Here is a 25,870-nt window from a genome sequence, read left to right as displayed (position 1 = left end):
CCTTCCCGTCCAACTCATTAAAGAAAAATTATTCGGCCAATTCGGAGTGAGTAATGGCTGTTCTGATGTCCAAAAGCTATTTTCGGTCATAAGAGATGGTAGCAGCAACATTATGTCCAAAATAAATGACAAACAATGAGAAAAAAATAAATAAAATAGCACGGTTGGTTAAGAGCCAATAAAACGGAAGCCATCCTCTCCAGCGCCATTACAACTTGTCACTGTATGGTTCGTGACAAGGTGGACACAAACAACGGTGTTCCACTGCTCCATAAGTGTTGAGTATAAAAGTGAGAAGTTGTGTTTTACTTGGGGCTTCACTTATAATCATTTCACCACTAGGATAATGGCCTGTTGAAATATGCATATTTCTTAGATATATATATATAACGTCACATTGATATGAGAAGTCATGCTAGCTCTTTACATTCAGTATGTTGAATTATCAGAGGGGTAAGAAGATGATAGTTACACATCGTGTCCCATAAGGCCACATAAACCTCTTTCCATACCTTTTCAGATATTAATTTAGTTCCCTGTAGCTGAAAATATACTGTAGCCTGCCAGTCAATATGGCCCCTACCTCTGTCTTTTCCCCTGATCCTACACGGAACAAAATTATAAAATCATAGAGAGCATGATGAGATTGCTGCTCTGTTATTAATCTTCAATAAATAAATCTTGACCCAGGGATTAACTCCTCCCCCTTCTCCCCTTCCTCTCCCCATTTCTCTCGAGATAAGGCTATCTGATCTGGCTGACAAAAATTATGAAAAAACAATGGATTGGGAGAACAAATGTTCTAACCTAGATTGAGTGTGGGATTCGGTGTCATTGAGGCCTGTGTCAAGATTACTTTTACACTGGGAAAAATGGCATCAAGGGAATACTAGTACTAGGGAATCTTTGACTTGTGTGTTGATATTAATAGCACTTTTATTGCGCAAAAACGATTCTGCCAAAACCCCAAATAGAGAAACAAAAGACAACGATGCCAGTGAAATGGAGTAAGACAAAATGTTACATGACATAAAGTAAATGTAAGGTACATGAAGGGAAAAGGTTGTACCAGGTATGCTGTAGAGACAGGTAGTTGAAAATCTGCCAAGCGTGTTTTCTGGTTTGCAACAATAGAAAAAATGGAGCACAAGAAAGCAGGTAGAGGCCTAGGTGTGACCTGGAATACATTCCGTATTACTCCTCCAGTAACCATTCAAATCTCTTTGAATTCAAATAACGTTCGTAAACGATCTGTCACCTCACCATGTCACCTATGTATCCATCTAGCATGTTAATGACGTTCTTCTGTTTCCCCTAGCCTAATGCGAGGAGACCTGGGCCCTGTTTGCTGCCGCTGGCCTCATCGATTATCTGTCCCCCTGCCACAACATGGTATCATTGAATATGCTACGAGGAGGAAACAGACAATGGCTGCCATTGCTTAAAAACAGTTTACTTATGTTCCCTAGTCAAGCTCTGACGACTGGGATGGAATGTAGATGGATTATGGTGTTTTTGGTGCTCAGGTAGAGTATCTACTGATGAGCTCTTTTAATTTGATCAGTCTGTTGTTACAGATCATTTTCCTGTGCCGTTAATTCAAGGTTAATAAAAGCTTGTAAAGTTTGTAATTTAAAATAAAAAATGTCAGTCTTGATTTGTCTTAACAAAAAAAATGTATCGACCCCTGCAAAAATGTATATTCTAGTGTCAGAATTGACTACAAAGTGTAAATAGGATGATTTTGGTCATAAATCAGTCTCATCTAGTTTGTGTTCTTGTGGACCTTCAATGCTGCAGAAATGGTTTGGTACCCTTCCCCAGATCAGTGTCTCGACAAAATCCTGCCTCGGAGTTCTATGGACAATTCCTTCAACCTAATGGCTCGGTTTTTGCTCTGACATGCACTGTCACTATAGAAAGGTGTATGGGGATGTGTGAAACTTACTTCTCAGCCTGAAGTGTCCCCACTTGCGCCAGCGAATAGCTAGGCAGAGGTGCAGAGTTTGCGCCAGGTATGGGCTGAATCGCAAGGAAGTGGTACTTTGGTGTCATGATGAGCTTCTGTCGGCTGTCATGGACAAAGTGGAGTTTTTGTGTGACGTCCTTTACACCAGCACTTGGCGACTTGCAAGATTATGTGATTAGTCCAGACTGCACATCTACCATTCCAGTGTTTTAATTGCTATATTGTAATTACCTCGCCACCATGGCCTATTTATTGCCTTAACTCCCCTATCTTACCTCATTTGCACTCACTGTATATGGACTTTTTGTTTTCTTTTGTTCTACTGTATTATTGACTATGTTTTGTTTATTCCATGTGTAACTCTGTGTTGTTGTATGTGTCGAATTGCTATACTTTATCTTGGCCAGGTCGCAGTTGCAAATGAGAACCTGTTCTCAACTAGCCTACCTGGTTACATAAAGGTTAAATAAAAATACATTTAAAAACACTGATAGACGGGCTTGATACTGATGTCTCGAAATGGAAAGAGACCTGGCACTTGGAAACCTCTTAAATGTAAAGTCCCCATATTAGATTTTTTAAAATTCAATTCAGTCTAGTATTAGAACGGTAGCCCCTATCTGCAAATGCAGGGTGTCTGCGAAAAGCTGAGTATCTTGGCTATTGATCGGTGCCATCAAAATCTTTGGTGAGGCTTACTACCATATATGGTTACACACATATATAAGCGCAGGCCGAGCCGATAACCTAACTTCAAGATGGCTGCTACCTACATTCCGGTTAGCGTTGTGAAGCATAAATGAAATAAACACGTAATCGGTTGATACACCCCGAAATTCCACAGATCATGAGGATATATTATTTGTCTGCTTGTGACCTACCGTTATCGATCACCAGACCCGAGAGTCAACATGTTTATTTTACACAACGTTTTCACGAAACAGCAAACATCTTACAAGGTAAGCTTTGATTTGTTCTGTGTTGGAACTATAGGGGGTATCAAATGAATCCTTAGGTTGGTCGGAACCAATATAGCCTATTGCCAATGTTATCTGATGATGTATTACATAATGGCAACATCGAATGTACACCGAGTGACCATCTTTGCGCGTCAAAAATATGACGTTGGCTGTTTACGCGCTGTAGGCGTCGATGACACAGGGAATTGGCTACTATGGCACGGTGACAGTCTTGTAGCTAATGGCATAAGCTTTCCAGGGATATGCAGTTGACCTGGGTGGGACAAAGCAAGGCCTAGAACCTTTTATGCCTAATGCAAACTATTGCTACCTGGCTCGAGCAAGATGCACCAAGCATGCTATATTACATTGTAAACCGATTTAATCGCTTTCATTTAATCGTTTTAGCAGTAAAAATGGATTCTCAAGGAGGGGAAAAAAGGTCAAAACTAAGAATATCAAACAGGAACCTAAAAAGAGGATTTCCACTCGGCTGACAAAGATTGCTAACTATAAGGTTTGGATACACTTTAGATCTGAAAGTAAATCATTTTCATGACTTTTTATATAGCTAATTTACTACATGTATTTCGTGTTTTATAAGTTGTCTGCTTTTTGTGCTTTGGATTTAGTTTACATAGGCCTATGTAACAAGTAGTTTCGATGTTATATAATTCCAAAGTAGTTATTGTCTGTTTCATCTTAGTTCACTGTGGAACCTAAAAAGAGGATTTCCACTCGGCTGACAAAGATTGCTAACTATAAGGTTTGGATACACTTTAGATCTGAAAGTAAATCATTTTCATGACTTTTTATATAGCTAATTTACTACATGTATTTCGTGTTTTATAAGTTGTCTGCTTTTTGTGCTTTGGATTTAGTTTACATAGGCCTATGTAACAAGTAGTTTCGATGTTATATAATTCCAAAGTAGTTATTGTCTGTTTCATCTTAGTTCACTGTATGCTGTTCTAAGTTTCATCCTTGTAACTTTGGAGAAGCCACTAAATTCTCATGGCCATTGTTTATTTGTGGTTCTCACCTCTGCCTTTGTCTCCAGAGTGTTACTGTTTGCATTGTGTGTGTGCGCTTCACGCCTTCTATGTCAGTCACTGTACAGATAGAGTTTAGGCTTGATGTTTTTTACTTTACAGTAATGTTGTTTTGTACATTTAGTCAACTGTAATTCTGTGTGTCTTACAACAACATATCCCTTTTTGTTCAGCACAGAGTGAAGGATGCAAAGGATTTGGATGATGATATTTGGGAGCCACCCCTCCCCTACAGGCGCCCCACCTGTAGGGGAGCGGGAGCCCCACCTGTAGGGGAGCGGGAGCCCCACCTGTAGGGGAGAGGGAGCCCCACCTGTAGGGGAGAGGGAGCCCCACCTGTAGGGGAGGGGGAGCCCCACCTGTAGGGGAGGGGGAGCCCCACCTGTAGGGGAGGGGGAGCCCCACCTGTAGGGGAGGGGGAGTCCCACCTATTATTGTTCACATGTTGTGGAAGCCATCTGACGTGTTTCCAGCTCTGGTCATCAATAATTCACTTGTCAATGAAAGATGAGTTTCAAAATATATGTTTTTTTATTTGTGTGTACTTGATCTTGTGTATTCTGAACTATGTAACCCCTATCTATCTTCTGATCATTTCCTCACAATCCTCACAATATACGGGACACCACACAGGAAGGAATTACCACTCTGGCATATTTGTCAAGCGCCCCATTACCACCAGACAAAATGCCAATTGGCACAGTATCTGTATCGGCTGGGAATGACAATGAACGGTGAAAGGTGCACATTGTTATATTAGCAGAACACTGCTTCTACGGTATTATGTAAAGGGTTGTTTATTCTACATGGACCTGCTACTACATTTGAAAGTTAGCAAAACACTTTAGTTTAGAATATCTACATAAATTCAGTGATTGCATATCCCTCTGTAGGCTACTGACCTATTCAAAGCTTCCTCCGGCATCTCACCATACATCTGTCTGTAGTTATTGAACTCATCTTGTACGAGGTTTGTTGTGATTGAGTGGGTGGAAACAGCTGTGGACAAGGTTCTGACAGATGGGTGTGTCTTGGTGGTGGCAAGGACACGCCCAAGAAACACCTCAAAGCCAACACATGTTTGGCTTTTGTCATGGCCGTCAACATTTCTTGAGGAAGAAGCCAATAAAATGAGGCCAGATCAGCAAGTGCAGCCCCCTCTAATTATTATCCACATAATAATTCACAGAATTATTTTCCTGCTTTGAGAAACTGGTCAAATTAAGAGAGCATATCTGTATACATATGGAAGTACTTCCGTATTTTGGTTAGGAGTGTTCATTGGTTTGGCATTGCACTTGCATTCCACTCGTAAGCAAGGTATGTGGTTATAACTGCCAAAGCTTATTTAATGGAAACTTTCAAATGAAATATAAAACATGTATTATTGTCTCAAGAACTAGCTGTTAGCTGTTAGCTGTATAGACGAGACCTTGTGGATTTCTTAGCCAGAACAAAATAGAAAACCTTAGGTTGTGAAGAAAAATTCCAGATTTAGCGTACGTTTTTTTTAATGTTCTGGAGAAATGGGTTAAATATTTTTTGGAAATATACTGTAAGTTCAAATGCTAATTGTAAAGAGGGCCTGGTGAGGTTATGTTTAGAAATATTATTTGAATAAACCTCTTTTCTAAAAAATAAAAAAATGAGAATAGGATCCCCTAACAGAGGTCTGGGGGGTAGAGTCCTAATCCTAACGAGAGATGGACAATAACCATTCTCGGATAAACAGATTCACATAATCTTGATTTTATCTCAATGCTGGCACCTACCCTCACTGTCTTACTGTGTTTATTCCCTTCAACAGCCTGTGGTCAACAAGCAACTGGCCTCTTAGGAGAGGGAGGGTTGGGCAGTGGTGGGATGGGGGCCTGAAAAATAAGTCTTAAAGTGCTTTAACACCCCCAAGCCCTGTAAAGCCATATTTAAATTAAAAACTCACAAGTGTGTACAGCGGTGTCAGCTGAGCCCGTGGCTCTTGGACCCCATCCCAGCTCCCCGTCTCACTCTCCCCGCCTTGGAGGAAACATGTGTGTGCAGGAGTGCCCAGACTTCCCCCTCCCATCTCCCCTCCTCTCCACTGGAGCAACAATCTCACTAAGTGATTTATCACCTCCTTCAGTCAGATATCAGGCTGATACTAGGCATGGAAGGCCTCTTTTGCTCCTGGACTGAGACACTCTACCACCCACCATAGACGTGGTGCTGCTCACTTATACCAAACAATGTAATTCCCCTGTTGTCAAAATGTCGCTGCCTCAGTCCTTCTGCTCAAGGGGAATGTGTAATCTATGCAGATCAATATACTGTCAGGTGTGTGCCAGGAGACATGTTGGATTTTTTTCAACCTTTTTTTGTCATTCTCCTGTTGTTTATCTTTTCTCCTTCACCCCCTTCTGTTTTTCTGTATATATCTCCTTTTTTCCTCCCCCCATCTTCCATCTTCTCTTCAACCTTTCCCCCCCTCCCTCCCTGCCTTTCCTTGTACTGTCACAGAGTGGTAGCAGGTGAGGAATGGCCTCTGTTGGGTGGGATGTTAATTGAAAAGTGTGGTGGATGGAGGGCGGCTGTTGGGCCCATCTGTGTCTGAGCAGTGTGGCTGGCTGTGGGGCCGTGGGGGGGTCTGGCAGGGCCAGACAGGGCCCCCCTGGGAGCTGTTAACACCTCATAGATGTCAGGGGGCCCCAGGGACCCTCAGAGAAGCCCCGGGGCCTTAATGAGAAAGCAGGTGATTATCCCACCTTGGGAAAATAAATGTGTGCCATTATGAATCGTGATGACAACTGTGAGGAACTACTGTGTCAACCGCAGCATGCAGCCACAGGGTTCAGGAGCAGTGTGTAGTGGCAGTAGGACCCATTGGTAACGAGTACAGCAATAATGTTACATGATACAACAATTGCTACTCGTAGTCAGTTAGTAAATGTCAGTCAAATAATGATTCAATCAAAATATTATGCTAAGAGTGTAAAACAACAATTGACATTACACAGAGTCCCTAGGCATAACATATGTTGTATCATCCTGCAACAAGCTAGTAAGTACATTAAGTGCTTACCACATTTTCTTGGAAAACCATACTTAACATTTTAGAGTCAAGTATTACATAAATGCATTTACATACTTGTTAATTGGTAATTATAAACATGGTTCACTAATAGTTGCCCTGGTATTAACCCTGTGTAATAAAGTATATGATGTGTTTCCCAGTGATTTTACATCAATGAAAAATGGCCGACATCTAATCGCCAGCGTGAGGAGGTCAAGAGATGAGATGATACATAGCTTACATATTTGCTATATGAATGGTCCTCAATGCATTTCAGTAGATTACCAGATATTGTATTCCAGTCAAAGTATGAAATTAGATCATTATGCTGTGAGAGGATTATCGCGAGGCGGGCCTGTAATGGATTTGATTGAAGTCGTCAGTAAAAACATGGTAATGGGCGTGTTGATTAGTTTGATCGCTCTAACGATGATGTGGACATTAATCTGCGGTATAAACAAGTGTTAATGCTGTGTTTACAGTTTTCACGCATTTGTGTGTGTCCCATGTGGCTGATATATTTTTCTAAAACTATGATATGCCCTAACATTTAGATGCCTGTCAAATTGTTCAGAAGCAACATTCCTGTCAAACCACTGACAAACCATTTCTAGAAACCAAAACCACACTGTATCCTTGTAGCATGTTAGAACGTCTCTACCAAACACAACGCCACAACACATCTCAGCATTCTCCCCTTCCTCAACCAACCACTGCATATGTTCTGCTAGTGGGCCACAGAAACACCCCCACCACACCACAGACTGCTATTCATTAACAGTTTGAGTTAATTGATTGTTTACTGAAATCAGCGCCTGGGGTAATCCTCTCCTCCCACTCCCTCTTCCCCCCCTCACACTCTCCCATCTCCCTCCAAAACTCCTCCTCCCTACCCTCAGCAACATGACTGGTGGCTCTTCCCTCTAAGACCCCCAGGGCTGCTACATTAAGCCTGAATTGTTGCTGTGACGTGAGGGGCCCAGGGGAGGTGTTACTGTCAGGCCTGATTTACTCCCAGCCATCTGACACGAGGCGGACACTCGCTGGGGTCTTAGAGGAAAGGAGGGAGAAGAGAGAGGAGAGAGCCAGCAGCCAGGCTTCAAGCTGCCAAGGGCAGGGACAGCTCAATGCAACAGTACAATGCAACAGCCTATTATAGCAACAGAGAAATACAACTGCTTAAACCAACAGTACAATGCTACAGTGCAATAGTAAATAGCAACAACCTCATGCAAAATACCAATGTTACAGTAAACTAATGTAATAGCCTGTTAATAACAGCTGACAAAAGTCAAAGTAACGTTATATCCTGAAATCACTGATTGTTGCAGTTATATTTTTGTTACTGAATGTCTTGCGATGTGCTGTCTCGTTGTCGATATGAACAATTATTTGTGAAGAGAAAAAGTGTGTGGATGTCAGTTGTATTTAAAAAAAATTTTAAACGAATTGTCCATTTCAATTTGTTTTTGCAAATATGTCTTTGAATGTCTTTTCTAAATGCTCCATTGGGAATTTATATATCTGGTTGAGTAGCTTTCAATCAAATACTCCTCCTGCCAACAACAATCTAGACCTCCTGGGAAGTGGTCTACACACTACAGGATCCAGCTATTGTCTACAGAAGAATATGTGCCAGTCAACTGTCATGTCAAACATGTAACACACACACACATACACACGGAGGCCTTTCACTAACATTGAACCCATACAATAAATAATTATACCCTAAATACTTACACACCTGATATCATCACAATGCCTTCACACTCAGACAAATGGGGGCAGGGAATATGTCTTAACACATTTGTCTAATTCCTTTTCCTCCATCCACTGGAAATTACCCAGACACATCCAACCCCCAAAATGATTTACACGTACAAAGCCACAGAGGAAACCGAAATTAATCTGAAAGAGTGACGGGGATAATCTCACTTGATCACATTGTACACAGTTCATCCTCAGGTCATCCCCATCTCATATTTTTTTCTCCCAGGGTTCCTCATACCTGTTGTGGGAGGGGAGGGGCAATGTCAGAACAGGAAGCTGGTAGGGCGTAGAAAGGCTGTTGTGGGAGCTTGACACATCCTGATGTGTCGAGTTCCTCCGTCTCATTGACAAATCCGCCTGGTTTAGTCCAAATGGAACTGCTCAGTAAACTGACCAAGGCAGGGATCGGGGGAGATTAGTGCTGCCTTTGACACTTCACTCTCACCCCGTCTTTGCAGGGCACCTTGGGATATGGTTACTCACCTGTTGCCTTAGCATGTTAATAGTGACAGCCGCCACTCAGGTGGAAGGATTCGATTTTAAGTCGAAGTGTTGTGTTCTTGTAACCTGAGAACAAGAGCCAGCCGTCCAACCCTAAACTGAAGAAGTTACGGGGATGTGAAACTTTCTTCAGCCAGGGTTTCTAAAAGCATCAATCTTCCAACCCCTGGAAATAACATTTAGTTGGCGCAATTATGGTAAGTGCTTAGGTTAAATCTGACAATGCACAGTTATTCAAACACAGCGCCTATTGTTTAACAACATGCTTGGTATTCTATACTCATATAAAGGTGAGGTGGGGTGAATCCTCATGTTACAGTGCTGCCATGGGCAGATCATTATTATTAGACCAGGGAGGTCGGTCTTTTGGACAGAGCGTTTGTGAGATGTTGTCATGATCGTTTGTAGAGAAGAACCAAGGCGCAGCGTGATTACAGTTCCACATAATTTATTAAAGTGAAACTATAAAACAAAACAATAAAGAATAACGAAACGTGATGACAATGGAGTGCTGACATACAACTACCCATAAACAAGATCCCACAACAAACAGGTGGGAAAAAGCTGCCTAAATATGATCCCCAATCAGAGAACGATACACAGCTGCCTCTGATTGGGAAACACACCAAGCCAACCTAGAAATAAAGAAACTAGAATGCCCAACCTAGTCACACCCCGACCTAACCAAAATAGAGAATAAAGGATCTCTACGGTCAGGGCGTGACAGTACCCCCCCCCCCAAAGGTATGGTCTCCGGCCCAAAACCTGACTCTATAGGGGAGGGTCCCGGGTGGGCATCTATCCTCGGTGGAGGCTCCGGTGCGGGACATAGACCCCGCTCCACTCGTGGATCCGCCCACTTCGGTGGCGACTCTGGTGCGGGGATTGTCGCCGGAAGCTCCGGACCATGGATCGTCGCTGGAGGAACCAGACCGTGGATCATCGCTGGAAGCTACGGCCCGTAGATCATCGCCAGAGGAACCGGACTGTGGATCATCGCCGGAGGCTCCGGGCCCTGGATTGTCGCCGGAGGCTCCGGACTGCAGACCGTCGCTGGAGGCTCTGGACTGCAGACCGTCGCAGAAGGCCTGGTGCGTGGAGCTGACACAGGGCGTACCGGGCTGGGGAAACACACTGGAGGCCGGGTGCGTGGAGCCGGCACAGGACGTACCGGGCTGGGGAGACTCACAAGAGGCCTGGTGCGTGGAGCTGGCACAACATGTCCTGGACAGATGACAACCTTCACACGGCAAGTGCGGGGAGCTGGCACAAGACGTACCGGGCTGTGGAGGCATACTGGAGACACGGTGTGTAGAACTGGCACACATTGTCCCGGAACACTGACACTCTCCTCAAAGCGAGTGCGGAGAGCTGGCACAGGTGGCATCGGGCGGCTAACACGCTCCTCAGGGCGACTGTCTTGCCTCTCCAGCCAAACCAACAGCTCTCTCTCATCACTCTCCTCAACTTTCGCCAACCACTCCTCGCTCAATCTATCCCAATATTCCTCCATGGTCTCCTGCTCACCCCTCATCATCGCCAACCACCCAGCCACCCAACATTTTTTGAGGCTGCTTCTTGGGCCTACATCGTGGCCGCGAACCCCGGTGTCATCGCTGTCTCTCCTTCACTGCTTCCGCCTGCTTCCATGGCAGGCTTTTGTCTCCTGACATTATTTCGTCCCAAGTCCAAAATGTCCTCCACTCCTGGCTTTCCTCCCAGGCCCAGGATCCCTGCTCCTCCTGGGCACGCTTCTTGGTCCGTGGGTGGTGGGATCTTCTGTCACGATCGTTTGTATAAAAGGACCAAGGCGCAGCGTGATTACAGTTCCACATAATTTATTGAAGTGAAACTATAAAACAAAACAATAAAGAATAACGAAACGTGACGACAATGGAGTGCTGACATACAACTACCCATAAACAAGATCCCACAACAAACAGGTGGGAAAAGGCTGCCTAAATATGATCCCCAATCAGAGACAACGATAGACAGCTGCCTCTGATTGGGAACCATTACCAAGCCAACCTAGAAATAAAGAAACTAGAATGCCCACCCTAGTCACACCCTGACCTAACCAAAATAGAGAATAAAGGATCTCTACGGTCAGGGCGTGAAAAATGCTGTTGGTTGAACTTTCCCTCCTAAATCTAAAATGTGACTAATATTTAGGACGTCTTAGGTTATGATGCTATAGCTAAGTAAAGTCCAGAGTTGTTCATGATCAGGTCTCCTGGAACACGTTGCAAATTGCTTGAAGATGGCGAAAGGGTCCATCTAAAAGATGGTACAGATTGATGGGCTTTGTCAGGGTGAGGATGGTTTTTAATGTGTTGTTGGTGATGCTATGCACAGATAAAACCGCAATGCAAGTCTTTGTCACTGGGAGAACAAATGTAAGAAATTGACGTCACACAGAAGCATATACGCCGCTCACATACACCACAGTTTAATCTATTTAATTGAACCCGACTTTGAATAAGTAAACAAATGAGGAAATTTACAAGAGGCATTCGATCCCTCCTAAGCTAATTGATTTAAGATTTTTATCCCGTAGGGGCATTTGGGCAAACAAGGCACGGTTATCTCTAAATCGACATGTTGCCTCTCAGTCTGCATCAAATTTCTGCACTAAAGAGCCGTTGAACTCTTGATACGGCTTTGGTAATTTGCCAGACGGCCAATCTGCAGACACAGCCAGATCTCCAGATCTGCTTTTCTCCTGCAGTATCTGTATTCTGATAATAGATCAATGTAATTAATACTCCAGGAAAATTAGGGATGAATATTGGAGATAAGCCACCACCCCAATTACCCTAGCTTCTGTTAGTGTTTTTCAGAATTAAGGTGTGCATAAAACACTTAAAAAAAACATTCTAACATAGAAGAGAACCTACGATACAGCCCATAGTCAATACAATACAATAAAATAAAGATGTGATACAAGAGCCATTGGTCAGTTTGGATTTAGCTGACACATTTATTAAAGACCTGTATCACTTAATCATCATCATCATCATCATCAGAGAGAATAAATAAGACATAAAACATCTTCCACATAAACAAACACATACACCAGCCTGGGTTTCAGCATGCCCAGGTAGCTCAGAACGAAAAGAATAAGATGCATCTGAAAACACACAAATGCATAGAAGTAATTGCACCTCTAGTTATCGGTGGGAGGCGACATCTACAACCCGTCTAGATCCCTGGCTGTCAATGTACAAAGTACTAATATCTGTGGTATTCATATTGTCGAAGGGGTTGTATAAAAATAAAGTCTCCACAATGATAAACTGTAATATGTATATATATATATATAGACATTTGGCAACAACCAGACATGTAAAGACTCTGACATTAACCAAAACCTGCAAAAAACAGAGAGAAGAATAAGGTGGAAAGGATTGGGGGTAGAGTCTATCACAATCCAATTGGGCAAAAGTTGAAATGTGTTATGTTGTCACAAAGATAGCATTCATAACAGGCTAGCACGCCATGATTCTCAGTCTGGTTCTCTATGAGGAATGGAGTGTGTGAGTTCCAAGTGCTGCCATTCATACTTTTTGATGGCCCAATCCTTCCTTCCAGTCCACTCAGATGAGGAGAAATGAAAAAGATTGACAGTTAATTGATAGAGACAGATGGAGTGATCCAAGAAGGGTGGAAGACAGCAACCTTCCGACCCGGTCTCTCTGTTTCACAGGTCATGTGTGACTTTCTCCTTCCAGTTTGTGACACACACCTTTGAGTCCTTAGACCACGTTGACCAATCAACCCAGCTAATCAAAACTGGCCGTGGTCCACTTCATCCAACCAGGAAGCTGGGCTCGCTGGGAAGTCTGGGTAGCCCCCACTGCTGCCAGTAGACAGATCCGAGCTGGGGCCGTTAGCGCCACCCAACACTCCTCTCATGCCTGGGTTCAGCCCGGGGGCCCTGCCTTGGGTCATGATGGACAGGCCAGAGTCAGGGTAGACCAGGCTGGAGATGGGGGGCTGGTGCCTGGGCAGGGACTGAAGCGAGCCTGGGGACTGGGGTAGGCCGTAAGGGCTGCTTGAGCGGATGTTGTGGTACTGGTCCTGGGACTGGAGGACTCCATGCTCTAGGGGGAAGGGGCCGTGGCTGCTCTCCTGGCGGCCCCCCATGGCCAGGGAAGACTCGCTCAGGCCACTGTAGGTGCCGTTGGAGTGGCTGAGCTCCGACATGGGTGGCTCATCTGGAACATAAGGGAGGACACTTAGTCAGGGTGTGGCATTATGGAAGTGCTTATTCCATTTCCTGCTAATATTAGTTTGATTCTGGTCAACAATTTCCCTCAATGGAATTATTTGGGTAAATATAGGTTTCATTCAAATTTGAATGGGAATAAACCAAAATGTGTGGTTTAGAAATTGGCTATGTCCATTTCCGCCATGCACTTTAGGGGAAAATAAATAATTTCAAGAAGGCATTTGTATTATAATTGTGATAATAACATTTCTCCTAATTCCTCAAATAGGAGCTTAAAGGCTGCTGTCTGTAGATTCCTGTGAATATATCATCTCAGATGTCTGTCTGTTTGTTTTCTCATCCTACCTGTAAAGGAAACCTCAGCATCGCTGTCCATGCCCTCCTCCTGGATGCTGTCCTTGTCTGATTTTGAACTGCCTCGCGACCTCTTCATGTTGCGGAAGTACTGTCCCCACCTCTGTCTGCCTGCATCCTTCTTCAGCCTCTTCTCTTTTGCTCGCCTGTTCTGAAACCACACCTGGAGGACAAAGGAGGTGTTTGGTACATATTGGTTTTGTTTTATTTATTTTAGGTATATAATTGGGAAGTTTCCTGTTGAAGGCAGATCCTCCAATAAGCCTTCTCCTACAATACACTTGTGAGTGAAATAGATTTCTTAAAATTAGAAATATATAATTTAGTGTTACATTTACAGAAGAGTAGGCTATACACAAGTAGTCAGTTTTATAACATGTTTTTTATTTTGAACTGCATTTTTCGTTCATAGACTATAGGACATATCAGTCCTGGTGCCAAATTGCATTCTACTTACTGGACCATTCCGGACATCATTTTTCCTGACTCTTTCTTCAGTGAAACTGCTATGCTTTTAAATGGTCAGGTAGAGCACATTAACATTAAAACAAAATTCATTTTCAAGGACTGTCTAGGAAGCATGTCGCCTCTTCTTTAACTCAACTGGGAGATTAAAACAGTGGGGCAGAACACTAATGTTGGGACCAACATGCCCTGAGATGTATCACGCTAATTAACTTTGCGACAGCTACAAGTTGTCCTTAACCCTGGGAGCAGACAGGTTGCATGTTACCTTCTCACTGGGATCTACTAACCCAGAGTTGATTTTAATTATTCAAATTTCACTATGGCCAAGTTCTAAATTTGAGCTGTAAACGTGTGTGATATAATTTGAAAACATTTGTATTTTATTTTTAAGAGACACTTATGATTGACGAACCATTCAATGTAAGCACATATTTTGTTGTTTACAATCCACATCATGCAAAGCCTAATGTAATTCAACCAGGTAAAAATGTTCCTCCTTTCTCTCCTACATATAGGCAAGGCCTATATTCATTAGTGATATGCAGCCGAAGTGAACCCTCTTAACCCCCATTTCCCCTTCCGTGAATAATGAAGCGCGATAGTGGCTTCCGCGTACCTACTTTAAGTGTCCTTGCAAATAAACAATATATATGACCATAGTCAACCACAGTAGGGATCTTTCACGGACAGACAATATGCCAAGCTCTCTTTTAGCATTGTTAACGAGCTCGCGCTTACAGTTCTGACTTTCAAGTGTGTGGACTTCATTTTAATCCATCTCATCGTAAATTCTAACCATTCAAACCCACTGGGAGGCCATTTCAAGCAGTATTTCAATGGAATCGCATACATGTCCTTAAATAATAATAAAATAAGGACGCTAATGAAATGGTCTATAGTGGAGGGGAATGGATAGTTACCTGAACAACCCGCATATCTAGGCCGGTTTCTGACGATAGCTGTTCTCGTACGTGGCGGGCAGGTTTTGGAGAGTTGTTGTAAGCGTTTTTCAGGGTCTCGAGCTGTTTGGCGGTGATAGTCGTTCGTGGCCTTTTCGCTGTTGAGTCTGCCTCTGAAAATAAAAGACACACAATGTAAGCCAGACCTTACACAAAAATGTACCCCATTAGGCCTACTTTATGCTAAAAGTCTTAACCTTAGATTCCATGGGTAAATAGGCTATTTATAGATATTCAGGTTCAGCCATTGAAAAGTACAAGTGACATACCAGAACTGATAAAAATGTATTGTAGAAAACAATGGAAAGACAAGTAAACTTCATAACTTCCTTTTCTGACTTATTACTTTCAATAAGCCTAATTAAACCCAAATAAATACTAACTATTAAACAAAAAGCCTACGAACAAAAACATATGCAAGACCATCCTACAAGTGGGGAAGTAACGAGGCCCTCTCATTATCCAAATAGACGTGTGTGGTTTTCCATGAAAACTCATCTAAACTCAAAACTCAATGGGTAAATCAGCGGTTGGTTTAGTCAGTAAATTCACACAAACAGATGGGGAAGATAAAACTTGAGTAACACGAACTACTCACAAAGAAAATGTTGGCCTACCCTTGCTGGATTTCATTGAGTTAAAACAGATTCTCTGAGGTCAGTTGTACTAAATTTAGCATGCAATAAATAAGCATTTTTATTTAAAAATTATTCATTTCAAATTCAAAAAATCTCGTTGTAAACTTCATTTTGTTTTCCCAAAATGACGTTTGTGGTAGAAAACATGCCCATTTTGGCCATAGCATTTAACATCATTACATCAGCCAATTTAAACGATTTTACTTGAAATTGGAGGCCTTATTGTAGCCTATGAGATAGTTTAGCAAAACATGGTCACCAGCGCTTTAAACACATTTTAAACCAACCTCCTCAATAGTCTGTTGTGCAGATGAGGCTGAATCTAATCTTCTTTAGTCACTGTCGGTCTGCTAATAAAATAAAACAGAAAGAACTACGTTTTCTCTCTTCACTGCAATTGGATAGGCTGTATCCATATTGCTATCGATTGGGATGCGGGATACGACGCAATTAGCGCAGGTGGGTCAAGTGTTTATGGGTGACCTCATAGTCTTGTAGATCAAGTTCACAGCTCCAAGCAGTTGCTCAATAAAAGGTCAATGGATCAAATAAGTAAAACATTACATAACTTATTCGGTGATGCGTGCGTGATAGATAATAGGTTAAATCATTTTTCTCGTTATTTAGCAGACATAAATGAAGATGTGGGCATTGTAGGATATACACATTATTTGATATGGCTGAAATATCAACGACAGTGGATACATGCTTAATTACGCGTTAGGTCTAGGCACTCTGATCTTGGGGACCCTAATTAGGTGTGATAAAGGTATGTTCAGGTATACCGTGACCTCTCACCTCTCTGTTTAGCGGTTTCGTAGTCAGCCTTGCACACGAGTCTGCTGTCCTCCATCAAGTAGTACTCGTCACCTGTCGCGAGTTGCCTTTTGCACACGATGCACGCGAAGCAGTGCAGGTGGTACACGAAATCCTGCGCTCTCCTCACCACTTGCGTCGGCGGAATACCTTGCTGACACGCGGCACATTTGGTCCCAAATCTCCTTTTAGGAAATAAGAAGGTTATCATCAATACATTGACAAGTGAGTGTTTCATCACATTCACAACCTCAAAATAAAATGCAGACCGTGTGATTATATCGAATAATTAGGCTCGGTTTCCATTAAATATTAGGCTACACACCTGAAATATTTTCAATCATTTGTCTTTCATTAAATAATATATAGTTCATGGCGTATTTCTTGCACCCACTTAAAAAAGTCTTCTTTGCAGTAGACTCTATCTTCCCGGCTGAAGCACTTGTCCGCTAGTTGGGATTGGCAGTCGCTGCATTTCAGGCACTTGCTGTGCCAATGGCGGTCCAGCACTTTGAGGATGAAGCGGTCCACGATGTGTTGATTACAGCCCGCGCATACAGGAATCTCTGAAGGGGAGAAGACAGGATGACCATGAAGCCATCTTGAATTAAAACATTGCTTAAGAGATCATTTAGCATTTGGTGGTCAAATAGTTTACGACTCAAACATAGCTAAGCCTATTCATACTATTGTCAAATGTAGACATTTGTTAATGCATTTTATTTAGAATATACCTACTTATGATAATATCTAAATAAAGACACTAATTCGATACAAATAATTTCAATGTTTTGTTGTTGATAAATTATACTTAATATTCTGAGATCCGTGACAAATTACTCTAATTCAATGAATTACATCTGAGTAATGAATTACTAAACCTAATTGTAATGACGTAGTAGTCTAATGATAGGGGCCTATGCCATACCTGGTTAAATAAAGGTGAAATAAAAAAAATGCCCTCACAACGAAACACACAATAGGCCTACATTATTTTTAATTGCTTAATTGAAAACAAAGTGTACTGGTAAAATAATACATGAAAGTGATCTTTAGACCTATTCACATTGCTGCAAAATTGAGAACACATTCATTTTTTTATTTTTAAATTGGTTTATTTTTTCCACGTTAAGCACACATTTACATTACTTGTTTTACAGTTGACAGTACTGAAACTTCACATGTATACATTTGCATCAAAAGGGGTGAGTCAATAGAAACTAATGGGAAAATCCCAATGCAGTCTATTTCAGGGCAAATATGAGACAGTTTTGTCACTGATCTTGTATCTATACTATTGTATATGTTTTATTTTCATCGATAGCCTATATATTGTCACATAGTTGAGAATTGAAGAGTTTCATTACAAAACGCTCTATATCCATTTTCAGAAATGTTGGTAAATTAGCTTTTATAATTTAAATAAATGATGAAAGAGATTGGTGTGTTTTTTTCACTATCTAATGATGGTATGGAGGTTGTTCAATGACAGACATGTTTTTGTTTCAAATCTATTACTTGATGGTTTAACAATTTCAGAGACAAATAATCATGCTTTTTTTTTCTCTCAAAATGCTATATATCCGCCTCATGCTCAGAGAAATGAGCAGTAGTGTTAGATTTTACACAGTCAAATGTAACAAATAACTACATTTTTAATAAAGAAATGTACAAATGATACATTTGTGACATGAATATTTAATATATTTTTGAATTCAATACAGTAATATGTGATCTGTATGTTAAACATTTACATTTGACATTTTTGTCATTTAGCAAATGCTATTATCCAGAGCACGTAGATTCATCTTGAGATAGCTAGGTGAGACAACCGCATACCACAGTCAAATATGCAGGATACGAACATTCCATTCCAGCTAAACAATGGATATGTCGTTTTTCAAAAAATACATTTGCATACACATTAAAACTCGATGAATAACACATCGTAGAACAGTATTATTTTACATATACATGAAGAATGAAGGTACCCATAAGCAATTATTTCTGATGATAAAACACATTTGATAAACTGGTGGATATAGCGTTTTTGGAAATAAACTCTTCATCTGTTATGTATTCAATAAAACATATGTAAGCCTAATACAATAATCCGGTTGAATGTGCTGACTGAGAAAACATCACCAAAAGGAGTGGATTTAAGTTTACGAAGGTGTTGTGGACTCATTATTGATGTATAAATGTAGGGACACAATTAGTTCAGTAGTATCAGATGTAAGTAAATACACTATGCTGTCTATAAATTACAGCCATTCATTTGTTTTTGTCATCATCGCCATCACCATATTTTTTTCCCATAACCCAGAAATGACAGTAAACGCCAATGGTTATTTTGTTCCTCCCATGATTATTGAAACCTGGCAACATACGTTACCCTTTTCCACGTGTGGGTGCCAGATGTACGGCAATACACACACAGTTGAAATCCAACCAGTAAAGCCATCTCACTGGGCACTGACGTAAATTCAGTTGGTTCAACGTAATTAAATTGAAATGACGTGAAAACAACGTTAATTCAACCAGTGTGTGCCCAGTGGAATAACATCGAATACCTATTGGCTGATTGAGTTATTATGGGTTTGATCTGTTGAGTTAATGAAGAAGACATCAAAAAGTACCCTCTTACTATCACTCCTCAAAAAAAGTGCATGCCATGAAACAAACATTCTTACTTTGCATGGTAACCCGCTGATCCAAGTCCAGACCAGAAACGACAGTGGATCCCGGAAAACTCTCTCTCTCTAATCCTTTCTCTCTCTATCTCTCCCGGTTTCCCTTCTAGTTCTTGCGACCATGGGCTATTCTATTCCTATCCCTCTGTTTGAGGTTACAACAGGCGCATGGGTCCCTCTCTCTTTAAAACACTGGTCCATTTGTTCCCACTAAAGAATCACTAGGGATAATAAAAAGGAAAGAAAAAAAACAAGCCCTCTGCAGCGACACTGGTCAAATCCCCTTCTGTATGCTCAGCCGCCCAATCAACGCTGGCCCAAAGGCTGCTCATGAGGTTTTACTTTACATCCGGTTTCCAAATCACGTAGAAGCAGGCCCGCTTCACAGAGTGGGGAAGGATGGTTTCGTTCAATTAAACGAGTTTAGGGATGCTGATGATACCGTGAAAATTATCACATTGCCACATAATTCATATCAATTGTTTTTAGGTAGGCCTATATTCTGCAAGAAGCCTATTTGCTCTAGAATTATTATAAGCAATAAGACACGGCAGGATATGTAGGAATGATGAACCCGTCCTTCCATATGGCCAAGTTCAGTTCAGTTTCATCAAGTTCAGGATTAGCTCTAACTTATATAATTAACTAAACATAAATAAACATAATATGACAATTTACAGGCCATTGAACTTTTGGGAATAAGCATGGCCTTCGTCAAGACAACACAAAGCATGAAATTAAAATGGCCCTCTTTCAGCAAAGAATGTCATTACAACTCACAACAAGCAACTTGTTATTAAACTATCAACAAACGCTTGTCGAGTGAAATTGCATCACTGGCAACTTAAATACGTTTTGAGATGTTATCACTCGGCTTTATTATTTATTCAAAAGTTCAAGCACTTCGTGTTTCATCCGTCCAGGGAATCGCATTCCTGTTGTTCGTTTGTGGGCAATTTATGAAAAATTAATGGACCATTTTTTTCCTGCCAAGAGCAAGCAATGCACAACAGCGAGGGAGCCACGTCATGAACAGGTGCATCGAATTCATTATTAATTCAATAGGTTCTGTAAAATTAGAATACGCTGCCTTGTCTCACGCAACAATCAGGGTGTCTTGCTTACCAATAATATAACCTGTAGCCTATATGTCTGCCCATGAAAGCCAATTAAATCCCTAGAAATTGCAGTAATATTTATAAAAATTTCGTTAACTGGTTAACCTCGTATACATATGTGTCACATAATGCGCAGACATGGGCCGGTTGATACATAGGCACAGTTGGTACAATCTAAACCATCCCCCCCAAAACGCAAACATATCTTTAAGCATTTAAGACAATAATGTTCTGATATTTTGTAAAATATCAGAGACGTTTTTTAAAGTTCAGGTAGGCCTCCGCACTACAGCAAACAAAGAAAGTAGGAGGGATGATTGACAACAGAAGGTCGTTAATATCCTTCACACATATGCAATGAATGGGGAAATTGCAAACCGATTAAAACTGTGCGTCCAAATGTAAAAACTTGTTTTGTGGTGTTCAGGAGCAAAAAGATAAGACATATGCCTATGTAATTTCATAGATTCACCGTTTTTAGCCTTAATCCTTCATCATACAGATTTAGCCCTAATCCATTGTAATACAGGCGACAGGAGCGAAAAGTATAAACAAATTAAAGGGATGTAACCACTGTTTTGGCTAACCACTAACTAGTCTAAAAGAGATGTTGTGTGGAGCGAATTGTGCATGCAAGAATAATGTTATTTTTGGACATATACATGTAGGAAAAATAAGCATTTAATTGCAGTTACTATACAAATATTCAGAAATGTAAAATAGGGAAGTATAACGATCGAAATATTCGATTAAGTTTATATTTTGTATTCATCATACCGTACGCGTTATAGAAATAAGCTTGTGCTATACATGAAGGTGTTGGAACGAAATAAAACAACATCTCTTATTTTGAGTTGTATAAACAGCGACAACAAATGATTGATTAAATATCTAGGCCTAACTATTGTAATGTGCAAACCAAAGGCAGATTCGATTTAACACAAATCCCACTGAGCACAGACGTCAATTCAACGTCTATTCCACCCTGGTTCAACGTCATTTAATTGAAATGACGTGAAAACAACGTTGAATCAACCAGTATGTGCCCAATGGGATGGAATCACATGTGGTGCCCTGTTGAATACCTCCGTAGTTCTTCGCTCTGCGCCAGCAAGGCAAACAGAATCTCCGTGTTATTCGGTGCTCCTTTTGGAGAATTCCGTTCATTATGTCCATCCATTGCTCATGATCTCCTCACACGATAACGATAAACTAATGTATTTATGTGTTCTAGGCCTTTCGCTCACATTGGGATTTTATGCAGTATATCAGGAATACAAAACAAATCCGAGCAAGTGTGGTTGCATGCGATCGAGTTTGCTTTATCATACAGTGTGTTGTCCGCTGTGGGGGATTACGCAACGCAGTTTCCCCAGCGACTGGCCTGTTAAAGCAGGGAGATAGCTGATCATAACCTAGCAGCAACTTGGAGAGAGGTGCGGGTACCAAGTACTCGTCGGAAGAAAAAATTAACTTCATGGCGCAAGATGACATTTGACTACGGTTTCGACGATGTTGGTGTGTTAAGTTGGTGCATACAGGCGATGCCATTTGAAATGTCATTTTATTGCACGAAGCTCTTACTTGACCATTAAGCTATAGCTGGTTCACTTCTATATTTTTTTGCATGATCTTATGAACATAAATTTTCACAGCACGAGTAGTAGGTCTAAGAGGCTTTTAATTGGAACTTTGCAAAGCCATTTACGCACGTTTCTCTAAGACCGTGTGTAGGCCTATTTCAAATCAAATCACGGCCATATAGTAGGGCAGGCTACACAAATTATCAAACGCAAACGAAAATGGAGCCTGGCACATATATATATATTTTTATTTAGCCATGAAACTGTTCTGTTCCAAGTGACATTAGGCCTACGTATGTACCATTACAGATAGTTGTCTGTAATAGATACGCAAAACGAGGTCTGCTTTGAGACCAAATAATCAAATAGGCCTATACATATGTTCAAAGTAGGTAGCCTATTATAAAATTCATTTTGGCCTTGATTATTGAATTTCTGTAGTTGATGTGTAGTTGACAAGACAGAATGCAACTCTAATATTTGTACAGCATTCCATCCTAAACATAATGTAGGCCTAATAGCAGTATAGTTTTCAATATGTTTCATTCGTTTTTTACCCTTTCTAAAATGCACATAAATATAACGACATTTCAGGCTACTTGACCACTATTTAGTAAAATATTGACACACTGAAATACGTTTTTACTACCCTACAGCTTTAGCCTACAGTAATTGCATCATATTAAAGACAAAAGTTTTATATTGGATATAATTGCATTTTTCTATCAATGTAAATGTGTTTTCCTTGCTTATCCTCTCATTTAATCGAATATTTGGAGGCATATGTCTCATAAACCTATTATTAGCCTACATTGGAGTATAATATGATCCCCATTTCTTCTTATAATAACGGGATTAAACGGTACACTTTTCAATTGAAAAATCTGGATCAGACGAAAATATTCCTTTACCAAAGTTAATGGTATTGTCACGGTCGTCGTATTGAGGAGACCAAAGCGCAGCGTGTTGTGAATGCATACTTTAATGAACACTAAAACAAAACCAACAAAACTAACAAGACGACCGTGCTCGCTAAAGAAACTGAGTGCTAACAAGCAACATAACATATACAATAACCCACGAACCACAATACAAAACAGGCTACCTAAATATGGTTCCCAATCAGAACCATATCAGGCCAAAACACATAGAAACAGACTAACTAGACATGCAACATAGAATGCCCACTCATATCACACCCTGACCAAACAAAACATAGAAACAAACAACGCAAATAAAGGTCAGAGTGTGACAGTTATATTTCATTGGTTTAATTTAATTAGAAGTAATATTTCTGATATTATATCAACCATCCCACGCATGGTATCTTATCAACTCAAAAGCAAAAAAGAGAACATCTTCCCAAAATGTCATCGTATTGATGGGCTCACGGTAGATAAAAATACAATAACAATACAATTAGTTTAAAAAAAGAAGCCACATCTACCATTTCCATCACGTCGTTAAACCTGGCTGGCGAATGACACGCACACACACACACACACACACACACACACACACACACACACACACACACACACACACACACACACACACACACACACACACACACACACACACACACACACACACACACACACACACACATCTTAGGCCTATAGCCTATTCTGACTTCACTAAGACAGCTGTTTACTTAGGGAAGAGATTGGCCCTTCAATAACATGTTGATCGAAGCAACACTCGGATGCATTTTATTGACACTGATCTCAGCCGCAAAAGGGCGCCTTGGGAAATCACGACTAGTGCCATGGCCGCGTGGACCCCTGATGAATCTAAAATCAATGCCCCATTTGCCTGTATTTTCAGAGTATATGAAACACAGTTGGTGAAAGGTGTGGGATGCTTCAGTGCTCGCTCTTACTTGTCAGCTTTATAATATTTTGTATCTCCTATTGATCGCTCACGTTTGAGGGGCTAGGCGACAGTAATTGCGTAGCATGAGCGATGCTCTACGATCAACAAAATAGTCCGTGAGAAAGAGCAGTCATGGCCAAGTGTTTTCGTAAATATATGATTGTTGCTTTTATTTCTAAAACCATTGCCAATCTATTGATTTAGATTTGTTAATGCAATAACCCACACATAAGCCTTATTCGTTTCCCCCCATTACGCACGGCGAAAGAAGATATTTGGTGGCATATACCTCCTTTATTTTATTCCTAATTTACAAACAGAAAGTAGGTACCGCACCTGTCGAAGGGAACCTGACACTTGTTGAGCATTTTGCCCAGGCTGACGACTAGGGAGGGCGGGGGGCGGCCTGTGTGCAGCCGGGCTGTTGCATTGTCGCGTTACACAGGCATTGCAAAAGCGCTCTGGTGGTCTCCAGTGACAGCAATGAGCGATGGTGTACAATGACAGCACGCGCATAACATCTGTTGATATGATTCCCAACAATACAGCTCATTACGTGTTCATAACGTCTCCCGCTGGCAGGGAAACGGAAACAAAATATTTAATATCCAACCTCGAAAGTGTATGAATACCCAGTGAAATGTTGTTAAAATGGATAGTGGACACATTGCCATGCGCCAATATGATGAAATCCATTCGATGTGTAGAAATGTATCTATTTTCACAACTTCTCGCGTCTCGAAAGGGAAAGCACTCGCCTGTAACACTTCTTTGTGCATATAGGCCTAATAGTGATTTGTTAAACTGTTTAACTGCTGATGATAGGGTGTGCTGTGAAATTACAACGGGCTATTTCATGCCTGTTTGGATCCTGTCAGTAAAACTTTGAGCTGCAGGCGGAGCCCCCGCTGTGCTGATTTGTTGTGGAGGCTAACTAGATATTTCGTAGCTAATTGAAACCCATTAACAGATCACAGGTGACTAAACCGCGTCAAATAGACACACCAGTAGTCTACATTTCCACATGAAGTTGTATAAAAGCTCGATCATATGTGCAAAAGACTCCAAACAAGAAAGCGGACTGCTTACCTTGACCTGCGCTGTATCGGGAGAAATTCCCGGAATTTTGACAACTCGATCCAGGATGTTCTAGCAACATTCTGAGCAGTGATGCTTTTCAGCTCAGATAAACATCAAGTCAATGGGCGGTTGAGTGAGATATACCGAGGAAAGGAAAGCAAGAAGGGCGACTGCTGAGTTTAATGATAAGAGCTTATTAGGAAAAAATAAAAACAAAAACGCAAGATCCTATTTGTTTATCCTTTGAGAGTCACAAAAATAACGCGATTGACGTTTATAAAAGTACATTTTTCTAAGAGGCTAAAGTAGTATAATGCCTGTCGACCTTGTCTCTCTCTTCGTCGGTCCCCGTGCAAGGAAATTAAAAAATGCAGCAACTTGCTGTTTGAGTCCGTGTGTTGGTCGACAGGAGGTAGAGAGAGGGGTGGGGTGGGTGGCCATTACCAGTGTCAGCTGACCTCACGATTGGACAAGTGTTCGTTTTTAGAAAAACAAAAGTACAGCTCGAGTCGAGATGCCGAGCGTCGCGCGTGGCGAAATATGCACTGTCCACCGTGCTGAAAAGGGGAGTTTCTGTATGTGAGCGAGGCCGAAGGCTTGTGTAGTGTATGCCCCCCCCCCACAAGCACACTCCGCTGTTCAACCCCCCCCTTCTCTTCGCTCCTTATCCATCTAGAGGTACACGTGTCCTTTCATCCTGCAAAATAGTGAAATGGGCGATTCTTCGATACATTGTTGTCATGAGTTTTCATTCT

At 41.3% G+C, this 25,870-nt stretch overlaps 1 protein-coding gene and 1 long non-coding RNA gene across 3 annotated transcripts; one reads left to right on the top strand and one right to left on the bottom strand.

The window, feature by feature from the left end:
• The first annotated feature begins 2,727 nt into the window (after positions 1-2,727).
• LOC135562397 (uncharacterized) lies at positions 2,728-3,807 on the top strand. Its single transcript, XR_010459912.1, has 3 exons — positions 2,728-2,928; positions 3,337-3,445; positions 3,635-3,807. It is a non-coding gene; the product is annotated as an uncharacterized LOC135562397 (long non-coding RNA).
• Positions 3,808-11,269: 7,462 nt separating this feature from the next.
• On the bottom strand, positions 11,270-25,660 carry LOC115101188 (LIM/homeobox protein Lhx3-like). 2 transcript variants are annotated; one of them, XM_029620479.2, is made up of 6 exons: positions 25,125-25,660; positions 17,161-17,332; positions 16,749-16,951; positions 15,274-15,425; positions 13,877-14,048; positions 11,270-13,517 (listed from the first exon to the last, which is right to left on the bottom strand). In XM_029620479.2, the coding sequence occupies exons 1-6, from the start codon at positions 25,192-25,194 to the stop codon at positions 13,087-13,089; spliced, it is 1,200 nt and encodes a 399-aa protein (XP_029476339.1). In that variant the 5' UTR covers positions 25,195-25,660; the 3' UTR covers positions 11,270-13,086. The 2 variants fall into 2 exon arrangements, with proteins under 2 accessions (XP_029476339.1, XP_029476340.1); XM_029620480.2 differs by lacking the exon at positions 25,125-25,660 and adding an exon at positions 19,460-19,719 and having other exon boundaries at positions 11,271-13,517.
• Between the last annotated feature and the right edge of the window lie 210 nt (positions 25,661-25,870).

This window comes from Oncorhynchus nerka, linkage group LG19, assembly GCF_034236695.1.
Source record: "Oncorhynchus nerka isolate Pitt River linkage group LG19, Oner_Uvic_2.0, whole genome shotgun sequence".
In the NCBI taxonomy this organism is placed as follows: domain Eukaryota; kingdom Metazoa; phylum Chordata; class Actinopteri; order Salmoniformes; family Salmonidae; genus Oncorhynchus; species Oncorhynchus nerka.
Note: the sequence above shows the minus strand (reverse complement) of the source record. Positions and strands in the feature narration are given on the sequence as shown.